This window comes from Benincasa hispida, chromosome 3 (assembly GCF_027475165.1).
Source record: "Benincasa hispida cultivar pf3 chromosome 3, pf3_genome.v1.1, whole genome shotgun sequence".
In the NCBI taxonomy this organism is placed as follows: domain Eukaryota; kingdom Viridiplantae; phylum Streptophyta; class Magnoliopsida; order Cucurbitales; family Cucurbitaceae; genus Benincasa; species Benincasa hispida.
In genome coordinates, this window is record NC_143480.1 from 38,337,107 (window position 1) to 38,364,269 (window position 27,163).

At 37.4% G+C, this 27,163-nt stretch overlaps 2 protein-coding genes and 1 non-coding gene across 7 annotated transcripts; all 3 read right to left on the reverse strand.

The window, feature by feature from the left end:
• Positions 1-18,410: 18,410 nt before the first annotated feature.
• Positions 18,411-18,518, reverse strand: LOC120074835 (small nucleolar RNA snoR136). The gene has a single exon (XR_005481114.1). It is a non-coding gene; the product is annotated as a small nucleolar RNA snoR136 (small nucleolar RNA).
• A 102-nt stretch (positions 18,519-18,620) lies between these two features.
• On the reverse strand, positions 18,621-20,245 carry LOC120073975 (mitochondrial import inner membrane translocase subunit TIM14-1-like). The gene is made up of 3 exons (XM_039026914.2): positions 19,984-20,245; positions 19,270-19,442; positions 18,621-19,037 (listed from the first exon to the last, which is right to left on the reverse strand). The coding sequence occupies exons 1-3, from the start codon at positions 19,984-19,986 to the stop codon at positions 18,881-18,883; spliced, it is 333 nt and encodes a 110-aa protein (XP_038882842.2). The 5' UTR covers positions 19,987-20,245; the 3' UTR covers positions 18,621-18,880.
• A 980-nt stretch (positions 20,246-21,225) lies between these two features.
• IQD2 (IQ-domain 2) lies at positions 21,226-25,295 on the reverse strand. Of its 5 annotated transcripts, none has more exons than XM_039026547.2 (6): positions 24,851-25,295; positions 23,907-24,008; positions 23,416-23,766; positions 23,092-23,313; positions 22,615-22,734; positions 21,226-22,228 (listed from the first exon to the last, which is right to left on the reverse strand). In XM_039026547.2, exons 2-6 carry the CDS (start codon positions 23,979-23,981, stop codon positions 21,527-21,529), a joined length of 1,470 nt encoding a protein of 489 aa, XP_038882475.2. In that variant the 5' UTR covers positions 23,982-24,008; positions 24,851-25,295; the 3' UTR covers positions 21,226-21,526. The 5 variants fall into 5 exon arrangements, with proteins under 5 accessions (XP_038882475.2, XP_038882477.2, XP_090168438.1 ...); XM_039026549.2 differs by having other exon boundaries at positions 23,907-24,000; positions 24,851-25,265; XM_090312312.1 differs by having other exon boundaries at positions 23,907-24,000; positions 24,722-25,169.
• Between the last annotated feature and the right edge of the window lie 1,868 nt (positions 25,296-27,163).

Genomic DNA, 27,163 nt, shown 5'->3' on the forward strand with positions numbered 1-27,163 from the left:
CACATCGAAGCTTCCCTACGTTCAAATAGACACATATTCTAGGGACGCTTCTTCTACACCAACTCTTTTTGCATTTGTTTGCAATTTACTTTGTGTTATTTGTTAGCCTTTGCTTTGAGTTATGGTTTTTGCTGATTTTTATTGCTTTTCTAATTAAAAAAAATTATTAAATCAACTTGAAGAAGTTTAGGAAGCAGGTAGGATTCTAATGTGTTGGACTTAAGCCAACGCATAAACCGAACAGAAAGAACGTCCCTCAAAGACACAAAGAACTCGATTTCTTAGAAACCCTAAGCACGTTCTTTTGTCTGCAAAATTAATGACGATGTCAGGCGCCGCCTGACGTTGCTTCATATTCTCTTAACAGTCTATAAAATGCACCCCCCTCGACCTTCTCTCTTCTTTCATTACTTTTAGTCCTTCCTCTCGACGTCCTTTGCTCCCAAACCCTTGCCATCTATTCAAACCAAGCATTGCAGTCGACATTCTGGTCATCTCCTTCATTAATGATGCCATTCACTTCCGATAGCAAGAATCAATCGCTAAGCTACGGAGGAGATTCACCGGTAAGCTGTTTCTTCTCTTCTTCTATTTTAATGTCGCCTCCCTCATCCCCTCGCCAAGCCTCAAAAAGACCTTTTCCGACCAAACCCTCGCACGGCAGGTCTTCTTCCATCTCTTAGAGACCATCTCGGTCAAAACCTCTAAAACCATCACAAAACCTCAACCTTCTAAAACTTCCCAAACACCCAAAACCTCCACCAAACCTAAACCCACGACCTCTACCAAGCCGAAGCGGCAGCCTACAGCGAGGCGCCCTTCGACCTATACATCTGCCGTCAAACCTTACAAATAGCCTGCTCCACCACCATTTATTCTGAACATCAGTTCGGTGGGCGCAATGTATGACCCTATCCCAGACCACCTTCGCACCGTTCCATCACCTGTCGTGCATCCCCTTGCCCCTTTATCCATCAGACCCTTGGCCACAATCTTCCCCCATCGAAGCGGAAGCAGCCAGCCAACCCATTCAATCACCCTCACCCATCATCCTATCATCCCCTAGATCGTCACATACCCATCTGGCACCCCACCAACCACCCCTCCCAAACCAAGCTCTGACAGTCCTACGTCAGAGCGAGATAGTGCTGAGTTTGTAGAGTTGGCTCGAAGGGACGAGCAAGAAGTCTTTGGAGCGACTTTAGCAAGCTTAAACCAAGGACAAACCAATGTGGATCAAGTAATGTGTCTTGACCCAATCGATGCATCATTCAAAGTTGATGAGGTGGAACGATACGCGATGATGCTTGAAGCTTAATTAAAAGAATAAGAGAATGAAGAAAGAGAAAGAGAGGTTGGCTCGGACGCATCACAGCCTCGACAAACTAATGCGGATGAAAGTCCGTCAAAAAGAAAAAGAATGTTGAGAAAAAGAAAGTTGATTTTGGAGGATGACGAAGAAGAGCAGCCTGCACCTAGACCTGAAGGTGCAATGCATGATAGCAGTTCTGACTCGCTTTGGAAATGGAATTGGAGATGTATAATCCTGCATGTCAGGGGCGAAGGAAGTCTACCCTTCAAAAAGAATTAGAAAATGAACTAAGGGAACTTGCGCGAGAAGCAAAAACGCATGAGGCGGAAAAACGCAAGGTGACAATCGCGTCACCTAAAAAGACTAAGAGGAGGAAACACCAATTCAATGACATCCTTACTTAGAAAGGCTTCTTCCCCAAACGCAACCCATTGCCTCCGTATATAATCGACATTGTGGACGCAATGGGCTGGAATCAACTATGCGTTGGGCTCACGAGGATTTGGCTCAATCTTGTCCATCGTTTCTAAAGTAGTGAATTTGATGAGGAAAGAAACATAGCGCTTATTGATGACATCTTGCGCTTCTCTGCTAACAAAATCAACGAGGGTGTTCAATATTGAGAGTAATCTGGACGTAGAAGGAAATCACATCTTGGAGTATCCAACTCCCAGCCATTTAGAAGATGCATTATGAGTGGTGGCCAAACCTGGAAGCACTTGGAAAATATCAAGAAGTGGAGTAATGATTTTAGCTTCCAAGAACATAACATCAAACACAAACCTATGGTTATATTTGATTAAGAACTGTATCATGCCAACAATGCATGATGAAAACGGTCTCAAAAGAGCGCGTCCTGGCCACCTATTGCATCATGTAGCGCATCCCCTTGGACATAGGGAGGATAATCGTGGATCAGATCAAGGCCATTAAAGCAAAACAACACAGCCAACTTTACTTCCCTTGGCTGATCTGCACACTGTGTGAATGCGGAGGCATTCCTCTGGGGGATGCATATGAAAAGATCGATGGTCTGATGAACATTAAATTAATTAGGCGTCTACTTCGTAGTTCGCCAAATCAGCCTGCCCTACCTCCCAAGACTGCGGCAGTAAGATCTCGATCCTCCCAACGCGCCCCCAAAAAAAGACGCGTCCAGATTATTGAACACAACGATGATGCTTCAGAAGATGACCAAGGATATGAAACGGAGCATGCATTGATCGAAGAATAAGCGCGGCTAGACTTGAACCTGCCTCTCCCAAACTCACCCTTAGTCCTCTTCCTTCCCCCTTACCATATCTAATTCCAACCTTTATCCCTCCTCCAACTATTTTGAACCAATTAGGTTAGGGACAAGCAACACAAGAAATTCAAAAGACCCAGTTGGAAGAGCTGAGGAACCAGCACCGCCGCAAGCAAGCATTAATCTTGATGAGTTGAAAGCATTCATTAGTGATCAATTCAGACCACTAGTTGCGTCCATTGAAACACTTTAGCAACAGAATAGGGTTCTAAGGGACCATATGCAGCAGCAAACAAGAATAATGTTGGATCAGTTTGTCTTTACAATGCAATATATCAACCAGGTCCTAATAAGGATGTTTGCCCTGCCACCCCTACCTGCCCACCTAATGAACGCTTTGTGCTTCATAGATGAAGACCCTATGGATGAACGCAAGGATGACGCACCAGCACAATAAATTTGGGGGTGTTGGTTATTTTGTTTTTTTTTTATTGACCTTTTGTATTAGTTTTTTGTGTTTTTGTTATTCCATTACTGGAATATCAATGAAATAAGTAAAATTTTTATCATTTTTCATCCTTGCATTTGTCTTTAGCATACCTTTTTTTGTTCTTTGGCTACTTTTCTTGTCCTGTGCTTTGTTTTACCTCAATGATATTATTAATATACGAAATTAATAAGTATAGAGTAGGCGTTAAGAAAAAAAACAAAGTCTCTAAAAAGCCAAGTACATGCTTTCTTTTTGACGCATGCAAGCCCTAAATCAAAGCTCTTTTCAAAATTCTCAAAACCTTTTCGAAATTTAAATCTCTTTTAGCAATGAGGATTTAGCTGATCTCCAAAATTTGGGGGTGAGGGAAATCCGAATTAAGACGCATTTATCAAATAAATTCAATGAAATATTAAAGAGAAGAAACAAAATAGAAAGATGTAATACGCAAACTCCTCTGCCAATACTTTATAAAAGAAAACCTCAAATTGGCAAGAGTTAAATTGGAATAGGCACTAAGCCATAGTTGGATGCTCGCATAACACCCATGGGGAAAGCCAAAACGAAGTTAAGTCTCCTAGAACAATGCATCCCAAAACTCCACTATCTAGCTTAAAGAAACTGTATCATAAAATGCATACATGCTTATATATGAGTTTAGTTGTAAAGGGCTCTCACCCGTGGTTAAATGCTCGCATGACACCCATGGGAGCAAGCCAAAACGAAAGTGGGATACCTGGAATAATGCATGGGTGGTCCAGAATTCATATTTTCTTACCTGTATCCTGTTTTAAAAAGAAAGCATCTAACGCATTGCAGGTTTAGAAAAAACGAAAATATATTGAGAAGCGCAAGGAGTTGTTGACGAAAGGCTTGTTGCACTAGAAATAAAACATTCTTCCTTTTAGAAAAGAATCAAACCTGCATTACATTTTCAAGACACTGATCTCAAGCTTATAAATGAATATGATGAGAGGTGAAACCTACACACTTAAGACAGTGGAGATAACAAGGAATTATTTTTGGAATGCTCGAGGACAAGCATTGTCCAAATTTGGGGTTGTGATAACTTGTAGAAATACAAGTTATTGTCTTTCAAAAGTTGGAACAATTAGGGTTTTTAATGATAAAATCTCATCATTCTTAGAGAAAACGCATGGAATTACTCAAACACTATCAAACTCATACAAAATAGTGTTTATTACTGAAAAGCTGCATCACTAATGCATAATATTGCAGGATTTCAAAAAAGATTCTAAATGTTGTAGGCAAGGTCAATGCATAGGCATGCGTCGGAGGGGTTTTAACGCAAGAAAGATTCATTGATTCAGGTCGTTTGTGTCAAATCACCACTTGCTAGCATGGCATCTGCAGCTGGCTGCATTTGAAAAGTGGCTGGGTGCCAGGCGGCTGACCAGGGTATGGAATTTAATGCTACCCCATCATGAAGCTGATGAAGAGCAATGCCTATAAATAGAAGAAATCCTACCAGATGAAGAGACTAGCTCATTTTATATAATTCTGAAATTTAGAGACTTAGAGTTGTGTTGCTATGACAAGAAGAACACAAGAAGGAAGAGAACCACCCCTACCATCGATCAAGGAGTGAAGAAAGCTTAGCTCGAGAGAGAATTTTCTTCCATTTCTTCTACAAGTTGGTCGTACACGAATTTAAATTGAGCCAAAGAGGACAAGAGATTGTACTCTGCAGCGTGACTCGTTTCTTTTCATCCAATTCTAATTTTCTTCATCTCATTTGACTAAGTATTGATCTTGGAAAGACAATTTGTTTCTTTATGAATTCACATATTTGATCTACTACACTTTGTTGGTGTTTATTTCTTACTTTGCGTTAGATGTCATCTATAACTTCATGCAAAGTCCATTTCCAAATGCCTAAGCCAACTAAATCACTTGGTAAAAGCTACTTTATCTTGAATTATTTGAGAGAATAAGAAGCACTAGTGTTATATAGGAAATTGTATGGCATTCGCATTGAGAAGTGCTGAATAGAAAGTAAGCAGAAATCTAACGCATAAACAAAGATAAACAAGTCATTTCCATCTGCATTGCATTCTTGTACGTGTACATTTCACTTAAATCGACGCTTACCACTTGCACTAAACACCATTTTCACACGACCCCCCTGTTTTCTACTTGACCTTTTTGTACCTTCTTGCAGTTATCTTATGTGAACGACTTAAGCATGTATATGTGATATACAAGTGTAACGCCCCAGGCCCAGGATTCGGACCAGGATTCAAAATTCGGATAGCCCCGACATTCCCATGCGTCCCCTGCGACCTGTCTATGTCATCCTCCCTTGCCTTGAATGCTTTTTAGAAGTGAAATTTGTCCCCACAAACCAACACGGGTCCTATCAGCATGCTTTGTCCTCACTCACATGCATCCTAGAATAATTCCCAGAAGGTCACCCAACATAGGATTGCTCCAACAAGCTAAGCATGCTTAACTTTGGAGTTCTTATGATTGAGCCACCGAAAAGGAAGGTGCAACTTGTTGGTATAGGTAGTAACTTTTAATTCTTTTAAGCCTTTCTTAACCATACTTTCATGTCCTTAGGATCCCTCTCATTCGGATATGATATCGGTTCATTCATGTACCCCTCCTGAACTCGGGTCATTACAGCTATTTTGTATAAGTGTTATATAAAAGAAGTAGCAATGAATGGACAATGTATTAAGCATGACACTTAGGCCGTTTATAATCGTTATGAATGTCTTGCATGTGTTAGCTTAGCATTGTGGTTGTTTGCGTTTATAAGTGTTATAAAGGAAATTAGACCTAAAATCAATAATTTAGAGTTGCATGCGGGCTTAAGGTGAACTCAAGTTTTTAAAAGAGTTTTTAAAATTGGATTGAGATAGACCCAAGATCAAGTGGTTCTAAAGAGTTTAGTAACCTAGATTAATCTTTTAAAATCGGTTTAATAGGATTAAATTGGTTAGAATAAAAGATTAAATTTTTTGTAAACCTATCTATAAAGGACCTTTTGTCTAAGGCGGGTTCTGGCTAGGTTGGGGTTCTTAAGTTGACGGAAACATAACACCCCTACCTGGAAACCTATCTGGAAAGATGAATTAGATAGATTTTCAATAAACATGCAACGATTTAGTCAAAGACTCCGTTAAAGAGTTTATTGGATGATGATCAAAAGTTGTTCAACTATCTAAGGTAAAAGTTACTCTTGGGAAAACCTAAAAGTCACTTAGTTAAAATCCTTAGTCGTGTTTTTTCTAAGTAAGCTAAACCCTAGGTTATAAAATACTCAGTGGGAGGAGGAGGCGTATCAGATATGTCTATGATTCCACTCACGTTTCTCTCTATATGTTCATACCGTGAAATTCATGCTTGGCCTCGAGATGCCCATAACGCATCCCCCTTCGGATGGTGTTTGCATGAGTCAATATCAAGGTGGACGGAGAGAGTATTTATAGTAAGTGGGTGAAGGGTGCATGCCAACACGTCCTATGGTCTCTATCATTGGTTCATACCGTGAGATTATTCTGTACGCCCTCGTGTCGCCTTCGGAGCGGCCCCTTCGGATGGGTTTTGTGTAGTTGGTCAATATCAAGGTGAACTCCAGAAATGGATAGAGTCGCTTTAGGTTTTTCCCCAATCATATTTTTTCCCTTTGGATTGGCCTTTTGGTACGGACCTCTAGAGCTTAAAATGGCAGGTCACATTTACGGAAGATTGTTAAGTAAGTTAATGATCTCTTGGCCTAATCAATGATGGCTAGTCGTTATAGGAACAAGAGTTGTTCTGGTATTATGACTGGTTGAGATCTTCTCAATTCGGAGGAAGGATAACTAACCTCCCTTCAGCGTCTTTTGTCCTAAACCTTTGAAGCGTCATTGCGAAACTAGATGTCACATGGGATTCATGTTAGTTTTGCTCAAACCTTATTGGATGTTGTTTTGTTTTACAATGAGTATTTGCTTAAAACCTAACATAGGTCAATATGTTTTTCTTTTCAGCAACTTGTTAGTATTTCCATTTAAAGCTTTTAAAAATGACCGATTATTTACAGTGGAAAAAATCATATGAAATGAATTTCGTGGCAAGCGACCTCCATCCCACTACTCTCCAAAAGAGGAGACAAGACAGTAAATATGATTTATTGGTCATGGAGTCATGTCTGGTAGAGAATGATGATTCTATCTGGATTCTTGATTCAGGTGTTACCAATCATGTCAGTTCCTCTTACCAAGGATTCAGTTCCTAGCAAATGTTGCCACGGGAAGAGATGTCTCTTCGAGTCGGTACTGGTGAGGTTGTGTCGACTGTTGCTGTAGGCCGCCTGAAGTTATCTGTTGACATGAAATGTTATCTGTTACTGGATAATGTTTTTGTAGTTCCTCATATTAAGAGGAACTTAATCTCGGTTTCTTGTCTCATTGAACAAGGCTAATCTGTCTTCTTTTCTAAGAATAAAGTGTTTATTTTCAAGAATGGAATGGAGATTGATTTTGGTTCAATGGAAAATAACTTATATGTACTAAGGTCGTTAGTCATAAAAGCCTTGTTTAACACTGAAATGTTCAGTACGGCAATAATAGCTAAAAGACCAAAGGTTTCTCCAAAGAAAAACGCCCATCTTTGGCATCTAAAGTTAGGTCACATCAACCTCAATAGGATTGAGAAGTTGGTGAAATGTGGACTACTAAAGAGTTTAGAAGAAAACTCATTGCTGGTATGTGAATCATGTCTCGAAGCCAAGATGACCAAACGACCTTTAACTAGAAAAGGTTACAGAGCCAAGGAAGCCTTGGAGCTTGTACATTCAGACCTCTATGGTCCGATGAATGTTAAAGCTCGAGGTGGGTATGAATATTTCATCTCTTTCATAGATGGTTATTCAAGATTTGAGTATCTCTTCCTAATGCAGCCTATGTCTGAAGCCCTTGACAAGTTCAAGGAGTATAATGCTGAAGTTGAAAACTTGTTAGGTAAAAAGATAAAAACACTACGATTTGATCGTGGTGGAGAGTATATGGACCTCCAATTCCAGAACTATATGATAGAACATGGGATTGCGTCCCAACTCTCAGCCTCTGGTACACCTCAGCAGAATAGTGTATTAAAAAGGAGAAACAGGACCTTGTTGGACATGGTTTGGTCTATGATGAGTTATGCTCATCTTCCAAACTCGTTTTGGGGTTATGCAGTGCAGACTGCATGTTATATCCTGAACACCGTTCCCTCAAAAAGTGTTTCTGAAACAATTTTTAAGTTATGGAAAGGCCGTAAAGGTAGATTATGCCACTCAGGATTTGGGGCTATCTGGCACATGTGCTAGCGACTAACCCAAAGAAGTTGGAACCGCGTTCAAAGGTTTACCTCTTTGTGGGCTACCCCAAGGAAAAAAGAGGAGGATACTTCTTGAACAAAGTGTTTGTTTTCACTAATGCTATCTTCTTAGAAGAAGATCACATGAGGGATCATAAGCCACGAAGTAAGCTCGTTTTACATGAGATCTCAAGTGAGACTGAGACTGTTGAGGGTTCAACAAGAGTTGTTGAACAGGCCAACAGATCAACAAGAGTTGTTGAGGTCGGGACGTCTAGTCAACCAACTCAAGAGTTGAGACTGCCTCGACGTAGTGGGAGGGTTATGAACCCATCGGATCGCTACATGGGTTTGACTGAAGCCCATAACGTCATTACGAATGATGGGGTCGAGGATTCATTGTCTTTTAAGAAAGCAATGGAGGATGTTGACAAAGATGAATGGGTTAAGGCCATGAACCAGGAAATGGAGTCTATGTACTTCAATAACATCTGGGAGCTTGTTGATCCACCTGATGGGGTCAAACCTATTGGGTGCAAGTGGATCTATAAGCGAAAGAGAGGTGTAGATGGAAAGGTGCAAACCTTTAAGGTTAGACTCGTGGCAAAGGGTTATACCCAAGTTGTGGGAGTTGACTATGAGGAAACTTTCTCACCTGTTGTCATGCTAAAGTCTATCAGGATTCTCCTGTCCATAGCCACATTTTATGATTATGAAATATGGTAAATGGACATCAAGACTGCCTTTCTAAATGGTAATCTTGAGGAGACCATCTATATGACTCAACCAGAGGGGTTCATAGTTCCAGATCAAGAGCAAAGAGTTTGCAAGCTTAATAGATCCATTTATGGGCTAAAACAAGCATCTCGATCTTAGAATATCAGATTTGACACTGCTGTCAAGTCGTTTGGCTTTGACCAGAACATTGATGAGCCTTGTGTTTATAAGAAGATCATCAATAGCTCAGTAACTTTTCTAGTACTGTATATGGATGATATCAAACTCATTGGGAATGATGTAGGATATCTAACTGACATTAAGAGTTGGCTAGCTTCCCAGTTCCAAATGAAAGATTTGGGTGAGGCATAATATGTTCTCGGGATCCAGATCATTCGAGATTGCAAGAACAAATGGTTAGCCCTATCTCAGGCATCGTACATTGATCAAATGTTGATCAGGTACAGGATGCAGGATTCCAAGACGGGGTTTGTTACCTTTCAGGCATGGAATCATTCTGTCTAAGGATCAATGTCCTAAGACACCTCAATAAGTTGAGGAGATGAGACGGATTCCCTATCCTTCTGCTATAGGAAGATTAATGTATGCAATGTTGTGTACTCGACCCGACATTTGCTATGCAGTAGGGATTGTCAGTCGATATCAGTCCAATCCAGGATTTGATCACTGGACGGTGGTTAAGATGATCCTCAAGTATCTTCGGAGAACGAGGGACTACATGCTTGTGTATGGAGATAAGAATCTGATCCTTACAGGATTCACGGACTCTGACTTTCAGACCGATCCAGATTCTCGCAAATCGACATCGGGGTCAGTGTTTACTCTGAATAGAGGGGCTGTAGTTTGGCCAAGTATCAAGCAAGGATGCATCGCGGACTACACTATGGAAGCCGAATACGTAGCGGCTTGTGAAGCGGTTAAAGAAGCTGTTTGGCTAAGGAAGTTCCTTACAGATTTGAAAGTTGTTCCAAATATGGATTTGCTTATCACTCTTTATTGTGATAACAGCGGGGCTGTGGAAAATTTGAAAGAGCCTCGGAATCATCGTCGAGGTAAGCGCATAGAACGAAAAATCACCTGATCAGAGAGATTGTACGTCGTGGTGATGTGATAGTCGAGCAGATCGCATCGGAGTATAATGTTGTTGATCCCTTTATAAAAGCCCTCACGGCTAAAGTGTTCGAGGGTCACCTGGAGAGTCTGGGTTTGTAGGACATGCGGCATCTTGTTTAGGGCAAGTGGGAGATGATACTGGGTATACCCTAGTTTATTATATATTGTACATTTTTATATTGTATTGTACAATAGTCTCCCGAGTCATTAGGACAAGTGGGAGATTGTTGAGATTGGTGTCCTAATTCTCCTGGAGTCTCGTTGTTTTGTAAAGATACACATTGTTCAATGAATAAAATAAATGTTATTTAATTCTGGAATTTACTCATATCCAATAAACAAAGCTTCTTGGTTATCTTATGTGAACTTAAGCATGTATATGTGATATACAAGTGGATCATGCCTTAAGTGATAACCTAAATCGGTCTACAGTATAAGGATTAAGGTGCGATACCTAATCCTGGTAACACTAAGGATACGGCCTGCTTTGTAGAGGTTTGAAAGTGTTGTAAACTACTACAGATGGTAGATCCTGACCATTCATATGGAGACGTGGAGCGAGGGTCTCCTATACAAAGAGTTTGTATAAGACCTGGACCACGAGATGATTAGACTCTGTATATAACATCATTGATACTAGAGACTTGCATCTCACCTAAACGACCATAGGTGACACGAACTCAATCCTGAGAGTTTTTTAAACTCCTGCCTTTGAGGGCGGTCCTTTGATTAATATGGGTGAGAGTGGCCAGATTGCCAACTGAACATGCCTATCTTTTTGGGGACGTGTCTGATCTGGGAGCTGGGAACTCAATCCACAAGATGGAATTCACTCCTTTCTCGAAGCAGGGATAAGTAGAGAGATTGCTCCCTTAAGGGCTGATTCTGGGGCTTGAACATAGTGGCCACAGCTTCTCTTTGGAAGAGAGGACTCAGTCATAGTAGGACTATGACTTATGTTCATTAGAGGGATCAGTGGTATTTAAGGAGACAGATGTAACTATAGGGGCATAACAGTTATTGGCCCAACTGTACTTACGAGCGATCTGTGAACGGTTGTCGCACTACTGATTGGTTAAGATGGACACATAATATATCTGTAGTGAGAAGAGTTCAGCTGTGGTCTTTAGTGGAGTGTCTGGCAGTTAATGGATAGTGGATCCCGTGACTAAAGAGTTCAGTCAGTTATTCATGAACCGTTGGAGCTTCGGAGCTACAGGTCCATGAGGTCCCCTTAGTAGCTTGGATTCTGTTGAAGATCAGTTCTTGGTGTTGATTTGAAATGTTCAACTTGACAAGAGGTATTTTGATTATATATGATATAATCGGTATGATGTATAAGATACATCTAGTGGAGGATTGATGTAAATGAGATTTACATTAAGTACCATGGAATAGAAAAAGAACTATGGTTTATATGTTTCATGAGATGAAATATTAAAACTATAGATTATAAATATAGTATGATAAATTGGTTACCATTTATATTTATAATAATATTAATTATAAGATAATTAATACTTTTTCTTTTAAATAACTAAAGTAGTAGGTGGTTATTGGATCATGGTAACCGTGAGTTTAAAAGGAAAGTGGTTTTCCTATTTTGAAAAGAAGTTTTTTACAAAAGTTTGAAAAGGTTTTTGAGTTTGCTCTCCTCGAATAGAAACTCACGATGGTCGTCAAGTAAATACAGATTTACTAAACGATGGTTGGGCGAGCTAAACGATCGTGCAGGTGCGAGCTAAACGATCATGCAGTATTTACTAAACGATCGCATAGCTTTGCTAGACAATCATTGGCCCAAGGTAAACGATTGTGTAGAGTCTGTATGCGACAGATCGAGCTAAACGATCGCATAGCTTTATCTAAACGATTGGGCATCGACCTATACGATCGGTCTCCGCCTTCTCCCACTTGCCCAGTTGTGTACGCGATCGTTGTTTCCTCTATTCGTCTGCCTCATACGATGTCTGAATAAAGTCTACCCTCTGGATTCTCACACCGAAAATACTAAGGTCGCCTTGTTGGTGGTGTCAGACTCAACTTGACACCGTTGAGGTTTTCTGGAGGCTGTTCGTGTCGCTGAGGACGAGCGCGGTGTTCGTTCGTGTTGCGTAGGAGTTTGTGATCGAGGAGATCGTTGAGGACAAGCATGAAGTGTTCATGCGGTTTTCGTTGCTGTGTTGCAGTCGTATAGATCGAGCACTCGTGGTTGCTGTTGTTCGATCAGAGTCTCACAATGGAGCGTGGAGACGATTCTGCCTATGTACGTAGAGTTTTACTGTCTGTTCCTTTGTATTTTACATGTTGTAATTTTTGTATGTTTTGCATAACCGTTTGTATTGAAGTCGACTGTAAATATTTGTTAATTCATTATTGTAATTTGGAATAGTCTTGTTCCACTACTCATGGAAATCTCGAGTTCCGATTTTCTTCAACTTGAACGCATAAAAAGGAGTGTCACACGTCCCTTCACATATCTCTCACGCATCACTAACGCATCAACGCATCATTCACATTTGCACTCTTTTTCCAATTTCCTCATACGATACACTCCTAAGCTCGCATCACGAATTGAACAAATGTATCCTCCTAATCTAGACAACCTTAAGGTTTTTTTATGTGTAGGGTTTATTCACCAAAATAAGGGAAGTTGAATGCCATAGTAGTTAAGTGCATGTTTGTAGGCTTCACAAAGGGTGTCAAAAGGATATAAAATGTGTCATCTAGTAGAGAGGAAGTTCATAATTAGCAGAGACATCACTTTTAGATAAGAAGAGATGTTTATGCAAAAGGAGAAAAGACTTGAGGATGAAGGTGAGTTATCTACCACAGGAATTGAGGTGGAGTTACCTATTGAGCAACCAACAGAATCTACCTACCTAGTGACATAGGAGAAGTTGAGGAAGATGCAGGGGAACAAGAGGAGACTGTAAATTAGCAAACTAATTTGAGTCAGTATGTCTTAGCTAGGGATAGACAAAGGAGAACCATTACCCCTCCAGCTAGATATACTTAAATGAACTATATGAATTTGGTTATAAATGCTATTGTGGCTTCTACTAACCAAGAACCAGTAACCTTTGAAGAAGCAACAAGTTATGCTGATGCAAGAGATTGGATAGACGTTATGAATGAGGAAATGCATTCATTAAATGTAAATGACACTTGGTCTTTAGTTCCTCTGCCTAAGGGTTACAAACCAGTTGCCTCTAAATGGGTTTTCAAACATAAGGATGGTGCATCCTGTGATCAGAAACCTAGGTATAAGGCAAGGTTGGTTGCAAAGGGGTTTTACTCAAAGGGAAGGAATAAACTACTCAAAGGTTTTCTCTCCAGTTGTCAAACAAACCTCCACAAAACTTCTCTTATCCTTGGTTGCTCAAAATAACTTAGAATTGTATCAACTAAATGTGAAAACTACCTTCCTTCATGGGCATCTAGAAGAGACAATCTATAGACGCAACCTAAGGGATTTGAAGTTAAAGGAAAAGAAAATTTCTATTGTTAACTCAACAAATCAATCTATAGGTAAAAATAATCACCTAGGTGTTAGTATAGAAAGTTCAATGACTATATATCTAGCATTAGATTCAAAAGAAGTTTATTTGACATATATGTTTATGTAAATACAGGTTCTTATAAGGACAACGTTTACCTACTCATATATATGGATGATATGTTACTGGCAGGTAGGTTCAAGGAAGATCTAACTGAAGAAAATCGATCACGAGGATTTCCATGAGCAATGGAAAGATCATTCCAAATTACATCATATAAGAAGTTTAAAAATTACAATCATAAACAAAAACATACGGTTATGCTTTCATTAAAGAAATTACAGCATGATAATATAAATAATCAAGGAGAAATCTACACACATTTGTAGACTCATAACATCAAGCTCTTTGCTCACGAACGCTCGAACACAGCAACCTCGAATGCTCGACCAACACGACCACTACACAGCACGAACACCGCGCACTCAAACTCGGCGATTGCCTCGGTCATGAACACTCCAACAGCACTAACGGCCTCCACAGAACCTCAATGATGTCGAGTTGAGTATGACACCACCAAAAAGGCTACCTTGGTATTCTCGGTGTGAGAATCCAGAGGGTGGGCTCTGTGTGGACTTGGTTTGAGGCAGGAGACGGAGGATACGATAATCATCTAAATGATTGAGCAAGTGGGAGAAGACTAAACCTATCGTATAGGTTTAGCAAAAGCTAAGCGATCGTTTAGCTCATCGCTTAGCTACGTGTCTGTTGCCTACAAACACTACACGATCGTTTAGCTCGCTCCAAGTTATTGCTTAATAAATCCTTTTTACTTGACAACTTCTGTGAGATTAATTTTTCGAGAGAGAAAATCTCAAAACCAATTTTTCAAAACTTTCTAGAAGAGACAATCTATTAGAGGAAAAGATTTAATTATCCAATAATGGATATTGTTATAAATATAAATGATAACTAACTTATCATACTATATTTATAACCTATAGTTTTAATATTTCATCTCATGAAACATATAAACCATAGTTCTTTTTCTACTCCATGGCACTTAATGTAAATCTCATTTACATTAATCCTCCACTAGATGTATCTCATACATTATACCGATCATATCATATATAATCGAATTACCTCTTATCAATTTGAACATTTCAAATCAACACCAAGAACTGATCCTCAACTGAATCCATTGAACTACCAAGGGGACCTTATGGAATTGTAGCTCGAAACTCCAACGGTACATGAATAACTGACTAAACTCTTTAGTCACAAGATCCACCATCTGTTAACTGCCAGACACTCCATTAAAGACCGACAGCTGAACTCTCCTTACCACAGATATATTATGTGTCCATCTTAACCAATCAGAAGTACGACAACCTTTTACAGATCTCTCGTAAGTACAGTTCGGCCAATAACCATTATGCCCCTGTAGTTACATCTAACTCCTTAAGTACCACTGATCCCTCTAATGAACATAAGTCATAGTCCTACTATGACTGAGTCCTCTCTTCTAAAGAGAAGTTGTGGCCATTATGTTCAAGCCCCGGAATCAACCCTTAAGAAGCAATCTCTCTACTTATCCCTGCTTCGGGAAAGGAGCGAATTCCATCTTGTTGATTGAGTTCCCAGCTCCCAGATCAGACAAGTCCCCAAAAAGGTAGGCATGTTGAGTTGGCAATCTAGCCATTCTTACCCATACTAATCAAAGAACTTCCCTCAAAGGCAGAAGCTCCCAAAACACTCAGGATTGAGGTCGTGTCACCTATGATCGTTTAGGTGAGATGTAAGTCTCTAGTATCAACGGCGTTATATACAGAGTCTAATCATCTCATGGTCTGGTCTTATACAAACTCTTTATATAGGACACCCCTGCTCGCACGTCTCCACATGAATGGTCAAGATCCACCATCTGTAGTAGTTTACAACACTTGCAAATCTCTACAAAATGGGTCGTATCCGTAGTGTCACCAGGATTAGGTATCCAACATTAATCCTTATACTACAGACCTATTTAGGTTATCACTTAAGGCATGATCTACTTGTATATCACATATACATGCTTAAGTTCACATAAGATAACCAAGGATCTTTGTTTATTGGATATGAGTAAATGCCAAAATGAAAGAACGGTTATTTTATTCATCAAACAATGTGTATCATTACAAACAATGTGACTCCTGGAGAATTAGGACACCAATCCCAACACTAACTCGTGTTAAAAACCTTTTAAAAAGGGAGTTTGATATGAAGGACTTGGAAGAAGCAAGCAAGGTCCTAGGAATTGAAATCCTAAAGAACAGGGAGGAGTCTGTTTTAAGTATCAATCACTTTACCTATTGTGAGAATATCCTAAAAAGGTTCAATATGAGTGATGCTAAACCTATAAGCTTATCTATTGCTCAGCACTTCAAGCTATCCTCAGCTAACTCTCCTAAAGATTCTGATCAAGACATCAAATACAGATATCAGTCATACCCTATTGTCAGGCAGTCGGAAGCCTAATGTATTTAATGATTTCTACTAGACCTGATCTCTCATATTCAGCTAGCCTTGTTAGTAAATATATGTTTAACCCATGTAAGAAACACTGAGAGGCTACTAAATGGATCCTAAGATACTTAGTTTGGTCTAAAAACTCAAGACTAGTCTACCAAAAATTAGTTGAACCAAACTTAGAACTATATGGATATGTGGATGCTGACTATGCTGATGATTTGGACAAAAGGAGGTCCTTAACAGGTTACCTATTTCTTTATGGTCCTAATCTAATCAGCTGAAAAGCAACACTACAATCTATAGTAGTTTTATCTACCACAGAAGCTGAATATATGGCTTTAACAGAAGCAATTAAAAAGGCATTATGGCTTAAGGGATTGCTGAAAGACTTTGGAATAGATCAAACTGTGGTAAAACTCTACTGTGACAACCAAAGTGCTATCCATTTATCCTAAAATTCACAATACCACACTAGAACTAAACATATTAATATAAAGTATTATTTCATCAAAGACAAAGTAGAGACGGGGGAAATAGAAATCTTAAAGGTTCACACATTAGAGAATGCAGCTGACATGTTGACAAAACCAGTTTCAATGCTTAAATTGGTCAAATGTCTAAAACAGGTTGGTTTCGAACTTCCAGACACAGGGTAGACAGAATGGTCAGAATCAAGATGATCAGAAGATTGCAAGGCATTAGAGTCAAGGTGGAGAACTTGAAGAAATCATGACTCAAATACCTTAGATGGTTTAGTTTATAACTAACGTTATCTTGTAACGGTTTGTTGGTATATGTTATAAATACCACTTATCAGAAAACAAAACAAAGTAGTTCATAATTTTCTATTTTTTTTGTAAACAAAACAAAGTTGTATGCAATCTTCCAATGAAAAAGAATGTGAATCTTCCCGTGGACATAGGCATCTTGGCCGAACCACATAATCCTGTGTGTTTCTTCTTCTTCTCTTTATCTTCTTCGTTCGATCGACATCAATCTTTTTGCAAATCGCGTAAACACAATCTTGTTATCAAACGCATCAATTTCTTCTATCGAGTAGCATCGAGATAGCCATTTTCGTCTTCGAGTTGCTTCGAGTAAAGATCAAGACTCATCGAGTAGAGTCGAGTATCGATTAGCACTAATCGAGTTCCATCGAGCAAAGAATAGAAACTCGTCGAGGATAGAAGGAAATTTACATTGAGTATCGAGTATAAACTTATCGAGCATCGAGTATCTAGCATCGAGGATTTGACACAATCTTTCTCAGTCATTTCTTCATCATCTCAGTGTTGATCTTGAGTAATTGGATCTAGAGAAGATTGAATAACCCAACATTTTCCAAGGAAGCACGTGAGTGAGAACAAAACATGCTAGGACCCGTGTTGGTTTGTGGAATAGTCTTCATTCTTGGAAGTAGTTTAAGACAAGTATATAGCGTGACCAAGTAGTAGCAGATGCAAGGAAATGTTGGAGCCATTCGGATCCTGAATCCTAGGTTTGGAACATTAAATTTTTTTCTCTCAAATATGTGATTCTCATCGTGTATTTCTGTTTATTATTAATTGAATTGTGGTCTAAAAAAAAGACGATAAAAAATTAATTCGATGTAACAATTTAATTTTTAAAATAAAATGAATTCAAAAGAAGTAAAAGGTTGGCATACTTTGAATCCACCAATTGAACACAAAATAAAACATAGTTATTTGCTTAGTAACAATGAGTTTCTACAAAAATAGATTAAATATTAAAGGAGGCAAGGTGTATGTTATTATGGGTTATTTATTTTTTGGTTTAAGAATTGGAAAAGGTTAATTGAGACCTTGAAAAATGACCATAATGCACCTTTGGAATGTTGTTGATGCACTGCATATCCCATCCCCTTTCTTTATGTCCTTATTAAACGTAAAATATAAAAGGAAATTAATTCCAATTTCCAAGTTTAAAGACCTCGCATTTTTTATTTTTAAAAATCGTTTTTGTTTACACACAAATTCCTCACCTTAGCTTTCAAAAGTAAATATTTGATTGGTTAACCAATCTACAAACATAAACAAATTTACGAGAACTACCTTTTTTTTTTTTAGTTTTTAAAACTTGAATTGAGTTTTAAATCCCCCTAAAAAGAAGACAATAAATAAAGAATTCAATAGGCGAAATTAGTGTTTGTTTGAAACAAGAAAAAAATGTAGTTCTCCGACGTCCAAATGAATCATGTTAAATGAAACCCAGGATAGCGAGGAGAACGTAACTCTAGGCCTCACAATTGGATCCTGCTTCATTGACAGGCAAAACTGTTGTTTGTAAACTTAATTTTCAAACGACCTCTGGATGTAGATGGAGCAGAGGGTTAAACAGTATAATGTAAGTAAGACCACAGAAAAGTTCACAGAATTTCAAGGGAACGTATCCATAATTCATTATTGCTAAATAGCAAGTGATCACAGAAAAGTTCACAGAATTTATAGGCTTTCTCATTGTTGTCAATGAATCCACAGTATGAAGTATAATAAGATCCCCATGAATCAATCAGACACAAGTAAATTTATATAAGGTCAAAATTTTGACACACCAGGTAAGCTAGAAAAATGGTGATCCTCGGCGTTTTGTTGAGACATGCTATGCTAAATGAACAAATAACTTGCCATCAACCATTAGAATGCAGAATTACTTCCTCTGGTTTTCCCAAGCAGGATGTCTTTCGCCTCGTTGATCTTGGAAGCAAGATAATGGCTACCACCAGCATCTGGATGATTTGCAACCATCACCTTCCTGTGCGCTTCTTTCACCTTTTCTGTTGGAGTGCTTTCCCTGGCAATACAATGAAGATAAAATCTTAGCCACAGGCAGGTAAAGGGAGAGATGTATTATGGAGAAGCAGTAGTAGATCATTATGATGAATGATAGCTCATAAACTTCCATCTTCAAATGAGTTTTTAACATTTTAAAGTAAAACATAGCCACGAAGGTGGAAACAAAAATAGGAGGAAAATCAATGAAGTTATGAGGGGTTTGATCGTCTCATGGTAGACTCAGTAAATACCTAATTCCAAGAATTAAAGCTGCCTCCCTCCTTGTCATTGTAGGCTGAAAGCCACCTTCATAGAACTTGCGTAGTCGAACTGGCCTTGTCTTGAATGCCTGCCAAGCTTGAATACCATATCTACCAGCGTAAGCTGCCGCAGCAACAGCAAGTCCTGTAATCAATGGTGTAGCCTACAAGGATTTGCACACAAAGAATTAGAGCCGATTGCCAATAGAGCAGCAGCTTAAAAAAAAACCAGTTCTGTTATACAGGAAGCTAGAAAATCCTCCTAAGAATGAAAGAAAGAATAGCTGGAATCCACTCCAAAAGATTCAAGCAGCAGAGTTACAGGGAAAAATCCCATAAAATCAGAACGAAAACAACTTAACTCAAAATTCGCTATCTAGGGAGCTGAATCAATTGTATATCAAGCAAAGTACAAAAACGTTCACAAATTTTCTAGACGAGCCAAGATTCGGTATCATAAATGTTTCCAAGTTTCTCATAAAACGAACTGACCCTGAATTTTAACAGATACATAATGCAGTAACCCAGTCTTAAAATTCGAGAAGAATCAAAACCCATCAAAGAATCAACAGTTTCAAGCTCCCGAACGAAAATCTACAAGCAACCAACTCGAAATCAAATAGAAATGGAAAAAAATTGACAAGGAAAGTCCCACCGCCATAAGGACAGAACATAAAAGAAAACGAGGAATGTGCGAAGACTCACCATGAATGAAGAACACTTGAGATCGACGGAGGGGCAAATATCATCCAATGGCTATGGTTTTTTCCTTTCCTCCAAGGGGTTTCTCAAAATTCGATTCTAGGGTTTTCAGGAAACGGAAATTGATTCGAGCAGAGAAAAGTCCCGATATGCGATATGTATTACTAATTTACTATTCGTAAACGTACGTGACCAATAAACCAAAAAAACGTGTCTTTTTTTTTTTTTTTTTTTTTTTTGCTATGATTTTAATTTCTTGGTCGGCAAGTTCCTAATAACCTAATCTTCTTTTTTATTATTAAATTGTAAATTTAACCTTAAATTTTATATTCTTATCAAAAAAACTTAAATTGTATATGGTTGTTTATTTTTTTGAAAAAGGAAATTGAAATATTTCAATCCAATTTTTTTAAGTTAATCTTAATTTTTTTTATTATTTTGTAAATTCTATTTTTAGGTGGTTGTAATTTTTTTTCTAAAAAAGAAAACTTTTCCATTTTTTAAGCCGTGTCGGCAATTAAGCTAATCTTAATTATTTTAATTACATTGTAAATTTAATCTTAAATTTGAAGTGGTTCTACTTTAAACAAAAAACCAAAAAAGTTTGAAAATAGTTCATTTCTAGTTTACTAAAAAAATTAAAGAATAAAAAATAAATATTATAATGTTGGTTTTACTTTTTTTTCACTTAAGTTTAAATGTTATGTACATTGGATTTAGTCTCTTAAAGTTTGGAACTTTTTAATTTTGTGTCTTCGTCGAGAATGAAGTTTTTTTTTTTCAAAGAAATTGTTTTAAATAATAAAATTACTGAAAATATTTTTAAATATAGTAAAATATAACTGTTTATCAGTAATAGACACTCATAAATACTGAAAGACTATAAGTGTCTATTAATGATAGACGATAGTAGTCTATCTGTGTCTACTATTCCTAATAGACGGTGACATTTTGTTATATTTGTAAATATTTTGATTTATTTTACTATATTAAAAAATAGCCTTTTTTATCATAATAATAATAACAACAGTGAATAAGTCACTTATTTAACTCAAAAAACATGTCTACCATAGTTAATTGGCATGTCAAAAGTTCAAATTTTAAAAAATATGTAGGGTTAATTTCAAAAATGAGCAAATTACGGACTAACTAAAGTAAATTCAGTATGCTTGCAATCCCAAAAAAAAAAAAAAAAGAAAAAAAAGCGCGGTAAAGCAAGTAATAAAGATTAATGATAGAGTAATCTGTGGAGAAAATAATCACAATGGAAGTAATAAATAGCAGTGACCCATAACATAGCTTTGTCCTGTGGTTTTCTCAATACCAATCTCAAGAATTTAACAGATACTCGGAACATATTTAAACACATCTAAAATGAATAAATACCATTTCATGGATCACTTCAAATGATAGGGTGGTGTGTGTGGAAAAATAAATAAATTAAAAATAAAATTGTAAGGTTAACAAATCTTCTTCACTCCTTAGTCTTTCCCTTCCTGCAGCAGTTCACCCATGTGACTGCAAAATCAATCATTTTGAGCATAATTTAGCCACCAACTCCATTGCTAAGGCTCTTTCCTGCATCTGGGTCACTTTCGATCTTCGGTGGACCCGAATGTCGTCTTGGCCTGGCCGGTGAAGGAGGGTAAGAAAGCCGTTTCTTAGCTGCTGCTGAAGACCCTTTCTCTGGAGTTCCATTCTTCTCTGCTGTTCCCAATGGACTCTGCAATCTGGATTTTGCTCTTGCTGATTCAGTAGGCGTCATGTAACTCCGAACAGCACTAGCGGTTGACATGTTATCGTCGTCTCTCACCAAAGGTCCTCCTGTGCTATGCCTTCGTGATCTTTCAGACTGCAAGCTAACAATACTTTTCGAGTCATCATCGTGAAGGGAGAGGATTCTTGGGCTTGGGGGCTTCAGTTTTTTTATGGCAGAGGATGAAGCTGGCTTGGAAGGAGTTGAGGAGGGCTGGAAGGCAGAATGAGTTGTCTTCTGACTGCCTGTTGGGGAATCCATCTCTGAGTTCAACTGAAAGCGGGCAAATGATTTGCTGATTTCTCCACCAACAATGCCACGACTTGCCATCTTCTTACCAGAATGACTGTTATTCGAATCTTTTCCTGTTGGGTCAGGAACATCATGCACCCGAGCCCCGCTCCATCGCTCTGACCAGCTCCAACCCCAGGTGGGATTACTTGGATCCATGAATGCTGGGTTTACAGATCTTGCAGCATTCTTCCAGGTTTGCTGTAGACAGATAACGATACTCAAATCAAACTTGGAACTTCATTCATCAAGATACTTCTCAAATAAATAAAATCCAAGAAGTAAAGGAGTGAGAATAAAACTCTTCAATGTAAAAGGGTTAATAAGAGAAAAAGTGAGATGGAAATTTTCAGATCTCGTACAGTTGGAGAATGTGCAACTCTTAGGAACCTTTTAAGTTGAGGGAAAAAAAACCAACAAGAAGAACAGAACACTTAAGAAATGCGCCAGAACAATTCAAATCCTGAACCACATACTAGCCAGATCAACGAAGAAGAAATCTGAGAAGCATCACTATTAAGTAATCTGAATAAATGATAAAATTTTGTTTGTCAACATCTCTAAGGATAAAGATTTTAGAATGTCACCTGATGAGTGAAGGAATATGCCAGGGCTCTCTCCCTCCTCATTGCAGCCTCATATTTGCTCAGTAGGCTGGCTTCAATCTGCTCCTTTGATTGTAAACTGTCATCCCATTCCTCTCCAATCTGCAGTATAATCATTAACAAGGGGCTTAAGTTAGTAGAGCATCACAACAAACACCAAACTGCAAGTCATAAGTGGAAAAGAGAAGCTACTTTCATATATCGAGTTTAGAGATCTTATGATCAAAGATGTTAGGGATAACGACTCTCCAAATATATCAAAAATGGTATCATATTGTCCACTTTGGGTAGCCTACAAAAGGCTTCACACCATTAGAGATAGTTGTCCTTACTCATGTACTATGAATCTTCCCCTTATCGAGCCAATGTGAGACTTTGGTTATGAGAATAAACAGTCTCAATTTTAGGACTTGTCATTGTGAGAATAAACACAAATAAAAGAATGGTAATGGAAGAGACCCGCAAGCTCTCAAGGTCTTTTGCATGCTTTTGAAGGAGTTGTTTCTGAAGAGCCTGATTCTCCTCCAACATCCTAACCCTCCTAAAATGGATCTGAGATTGAACACGAGCAAGAGTCTGCATGCAACGAAGGGTATTTGAAGCTTGGCGTTTCACAGCAGAACTCTCCATCAGTGATTTCAGCCTCACCAGCCCTCGTAAAGCCCGTAATGCCCTTCTTGCCTGAAGGAACAACAAAACTATCAAACATTTGTCGGTCTAGAATTGATCCAAACAAGATTAGAAAGATTGATAGATGGCAAGACTATTATAAGGAACTATTACCAGATATCCACGGAACACAGTTTGGATCTTGGTTGCTGCAACTTCCTCCTTAGGCGGGCTGACAATTTGAGTTTCTGTATAGAGTTGCAAAACTTCATCCGCAACAAAAGGAGTAGCAACAGTTGGCTCAATAGTAGAAACACTAGCCTCATTAGTCTGAGTAGCTGCAGAAGTCAGTTCTGTTGTAGAAGCAACTTCGACGGAGCAAGGCTCATTATTATCTTCACTCTCTGAATGGATTATATTTGCCTCTTCAGGCTGAGGTGGTGATGGCACTGTCACAGCCTCTGTAGAATCTGGATTGGCATGCTTTTGCTTCCCAAACCATTTCTTCTTCGACTTCTTAGAGCTCTGCACAAACGGTATAATATCAGAAACTCAAGACCACATTTTTTTCTATAAGAACTCATAAATGTACTAAAAAAACTAACAAAGTTGAAATCAAATCTCAATAAGGATAAAAGTAACCCTGATGAGGAAAATTTCCATACCTGAACTTTCTTCTCTTTGGGATCTGGACTGAGAGCTTTCTTTACAGAAGAAAACCAAGTTTCTTTCTTTCCCATCTCCTTATCATTCCTATGCCTAAACCCCTTATGGGCATAAATAAAATATTTCAATCTCAAACCAGAATACTGAAAACGACCTCGCACTCATACATCTACATTACTAATAATGAAATTGCCACAATATGCAATTCTCTAATGAATAAAGTTACTTTGCATACATACAACTCAAGTATCCTGTGAACAATGCAGTTGAGGGAGGAGGGGAAAAAGATCAAACACAAAATGCAAGTATCTAACCGTTAAAGTTATTTAGCATACAAAACAGGATTGCTGTTAACTGATTAAGCTTGATAGAGTAGGTTAAATTAAAATTAGGCAACCCAACCCTTCAGATCTCTCCACAACACAGAAGGAACATATAAATTGTCAACTTGAGTCAACAAATAACCAACTCTCAACCAAAACATTGCAAAATTGGGGTAGAGAAATTGCTAGTTCTGAGAAGAAATCAGAACCCCATTACAACAGATTAAACAAAGAGACGATTACTCGATCAAAAAAATGAAGGAAAAGAGAAAACAGAAGAATACCCAAGTGAAATTTCAAACAAAATCACAGCCCCATTACAAAAGATTAAACAAAGAGACGACTACTCAACAAAAAAAACGATCAATATAGAAAACAGGAGAATACCCAGGTGAAATTTCAAACAAAATCACAATGCCATTACAAAAGATCAAACAAAGAGACGATTACTCGATCAAAAAAATCAAAGAAAACAGAAGAAAGAAGAATACCCAAATGAAATTTCAAGCAAAATCACAGCCCCATTACAACACTGCAATGAACAAAGCAGCAGAGACCAAGGAGAAAGTGGAAACAGAACGAAATCCAAAAGTGGAAAGTGGGGGAAAAAGGGAAAGAACCTGGAATGAGAAGTTTCAGATCTGAAGGAGGTTGGCTTCTTCAGTCTTGAGTTCAAATCAGTGGTCCCATTTACCTTTACACAAAAGGGATTGGAGAGAAGTTTGAGAAGAATTTGCAAAGAGGGAAATGGAGAAATTGAAGGAGAGAAGCCTGTGAATGAATGGGATTTTGAGTCCGTTTCCGCTTGTGGGTTTGTCTCTCTCCGTCTGGCTTTTCTAAAGGGGCAAATCAGATCTTGCCAAGAAGGGTTCAATGATATGGGAGAGAATAGAATGAGGGGGAAGAAAATTAGCTGTGGTAATGAGAGAGACGACCCCACTTTCTGGTTTTGCTTTTGGGTAATAAACCCATCAAAAGGACCCACTTAGTTGAACAACTACCAAGCCCCCTCTTGCTCAAAAGAATCTCTTCTTCCTCTTCTTCCTCACAGCTCCCTCTGGCCTCTAATCAACTCTGTTTTTTCCTTTTTAAATATATTTTTTTTCACCTGACCTGAGCTTCCCAACGGCTCATGTAATAAAGAAATTGTTTTCTAAGTATTTTTTTAAATTAGTTTAAATTCTTTTTCTTTTTTTTTCTTTTTTTTTTTTTTGGATGTGTGAGTTTAGAGAAGAGTATGTGCCAATTGCACTTCATCTAGACTCAATTTGACAATTAGGTTTTAGTTTGAAGTTTTGGATTTGTTTTTTATTTTGTCATAAACCAAATAACAATAATGACTAAGATTGTTAGGGTTAAAAAAAGGGGTAAATTGCAAAAACAAACTACTCAATAAATATGATGATAATTAATTACACCCTTAAATTTTTAATTATAAAAATTGGGCTCTAAACTTTTATATGTACTAAAATTGGACCCCAAGCTTGCAATAAAGTTAGAAATTGAACCAAACGTGTTAAAAATTGAACCCTTAAACTCATATAAACGTTACAATTGGTTGTTTGAAGGTCTAATGTGACGCAATTTTAATATTTATATAATTTTGAGGGTTCAATTTTATTGAAAGTTTAAGGGTATAGTTTTACAACTATCACCATACATGAAGTGTAGTTTTTACAATTTTCTCTAAAAAAAATTAAGAATTTAAAATTTAAAATAAATATTTTGAAAGTTAATTGAATTAAATTATAATTTTTCAAAAGAAACTGCATTTTAGTATGTAACTAAATATTATAATAATTTTAAAAAATATATTATTATTATTGTTTTAGTTCAGCGTTTTTATTTCGCATTTTAATATGTAACTAAATATTATAATAATTTTTTTAAATAACGTCAATTAGTCAAAGGCACTTTTGTGAGATTTGAAGAACGGGTTAAAATTCCTTATAATTTTGAAAGGTTAAAAAAAACGATGAAACCTTGAAAAAGAACAATGTGACTTTATATATATAAAAGGTTATTAATGTCATTTAACGCTGCTAATGTCCCTTCACATATCAAGCATTTAATTTGAGCTTATCCACTTAAATGATAGTTTTCCCCTCATAATTACTGACAATAATAAATCACTTTATTATTTTCTTTTAAATTTTTTTAAAAATATATTGTAATTAAAGTGTGAGATGGAGAATCAAACCTCAAACCATGAGATTAATAATATGAACAACATTATGTCAGTTGAACTACGTTTTTAAATATCTTTTTCTTTTAATTTGAGAAATTATGGTAGACCCATTGAAGATTATATTGTTATACGTTTTACTTTAATAAAGTAAAGTTGTTTCGGTTTAGTACCTTCCATTTTACATTTTTAAAAATTTAATGCTTTTTATATGAATGTAAATAGGTTAAAAATTAAAGTACTCCTCGAATTATTGTACTTTGGCCACTCTAATATTTGATTATTCATTTTTTAATGATTTGGTTTTTTCAGTACAAATAATTTAGTTTATATATTTAAATATGTAATAATATGCTAAGCCCATCTTAATTCATTAATATATTTATTCGAATGATTTTGTAACAATTTAGTCTAATAAAATATTTTGTCATAATTAAATTTCAGGTTTAGGCTTTATAGCTCATAAATATGTTGATGCTCTCATTAGTTTATTGATTGATTTATATAAGAAATTCTATTTGTTGAGGACAACAGACTTCCAAATATATCCACAATAGTAAGATATTGTTCACTTTAAGCATAAGTTTTACTTTTGGTTTCATCCAAAATTCCTCATACCACTGAAGATCATTATCATCCCTCATAAACTAATGATCATCCCCTTATTTAATCGAGGTGTGGGACTTTGATGGCATTTCTAACTATCCTCCTCTCAAACAAAGGACAACTGAGTCTTCTTTTAAATAGT

What these genes read in the sequence shown, in the direction of transcription:
- LOC120073975 (XM_039026914.2), bottom strand. An exon ending in GCTTTAATTCTTGGAATTAG is followed by an intron (nt 19,038 to 19,269) that starts GTATTTACTGAG and finishes TTGTATTGCCAG; the next exon opens with GGAAAGCACTCCAACAGAAA.
- IQD2 (XM_039026547.2), bottom strand. Translation starts at nt 23,981, where the DNA reads ATGGGAAAGAAAGAAACTTGGTTTTCTTCTGTAAAGAAAGCTCTCAGT. An exon ending in AAGACCTTGAGAGCTTGCGG is followed by an intron (nt 22,735 to 23,091) that starts GTCTCTTCCATT and finishes ATTATACTGCAG; the next exon opens with ATTGGAGAGGAATGGGATGA. An exon ending in CATATTCCTTCACTCATCAG is followed by an intron (nt 22,229 to 22,614) that starts GTGACATTCTAA and finishes ATCTGTCTACAG; the next exon opens with CAAACCTGGAAGAATGCTGC.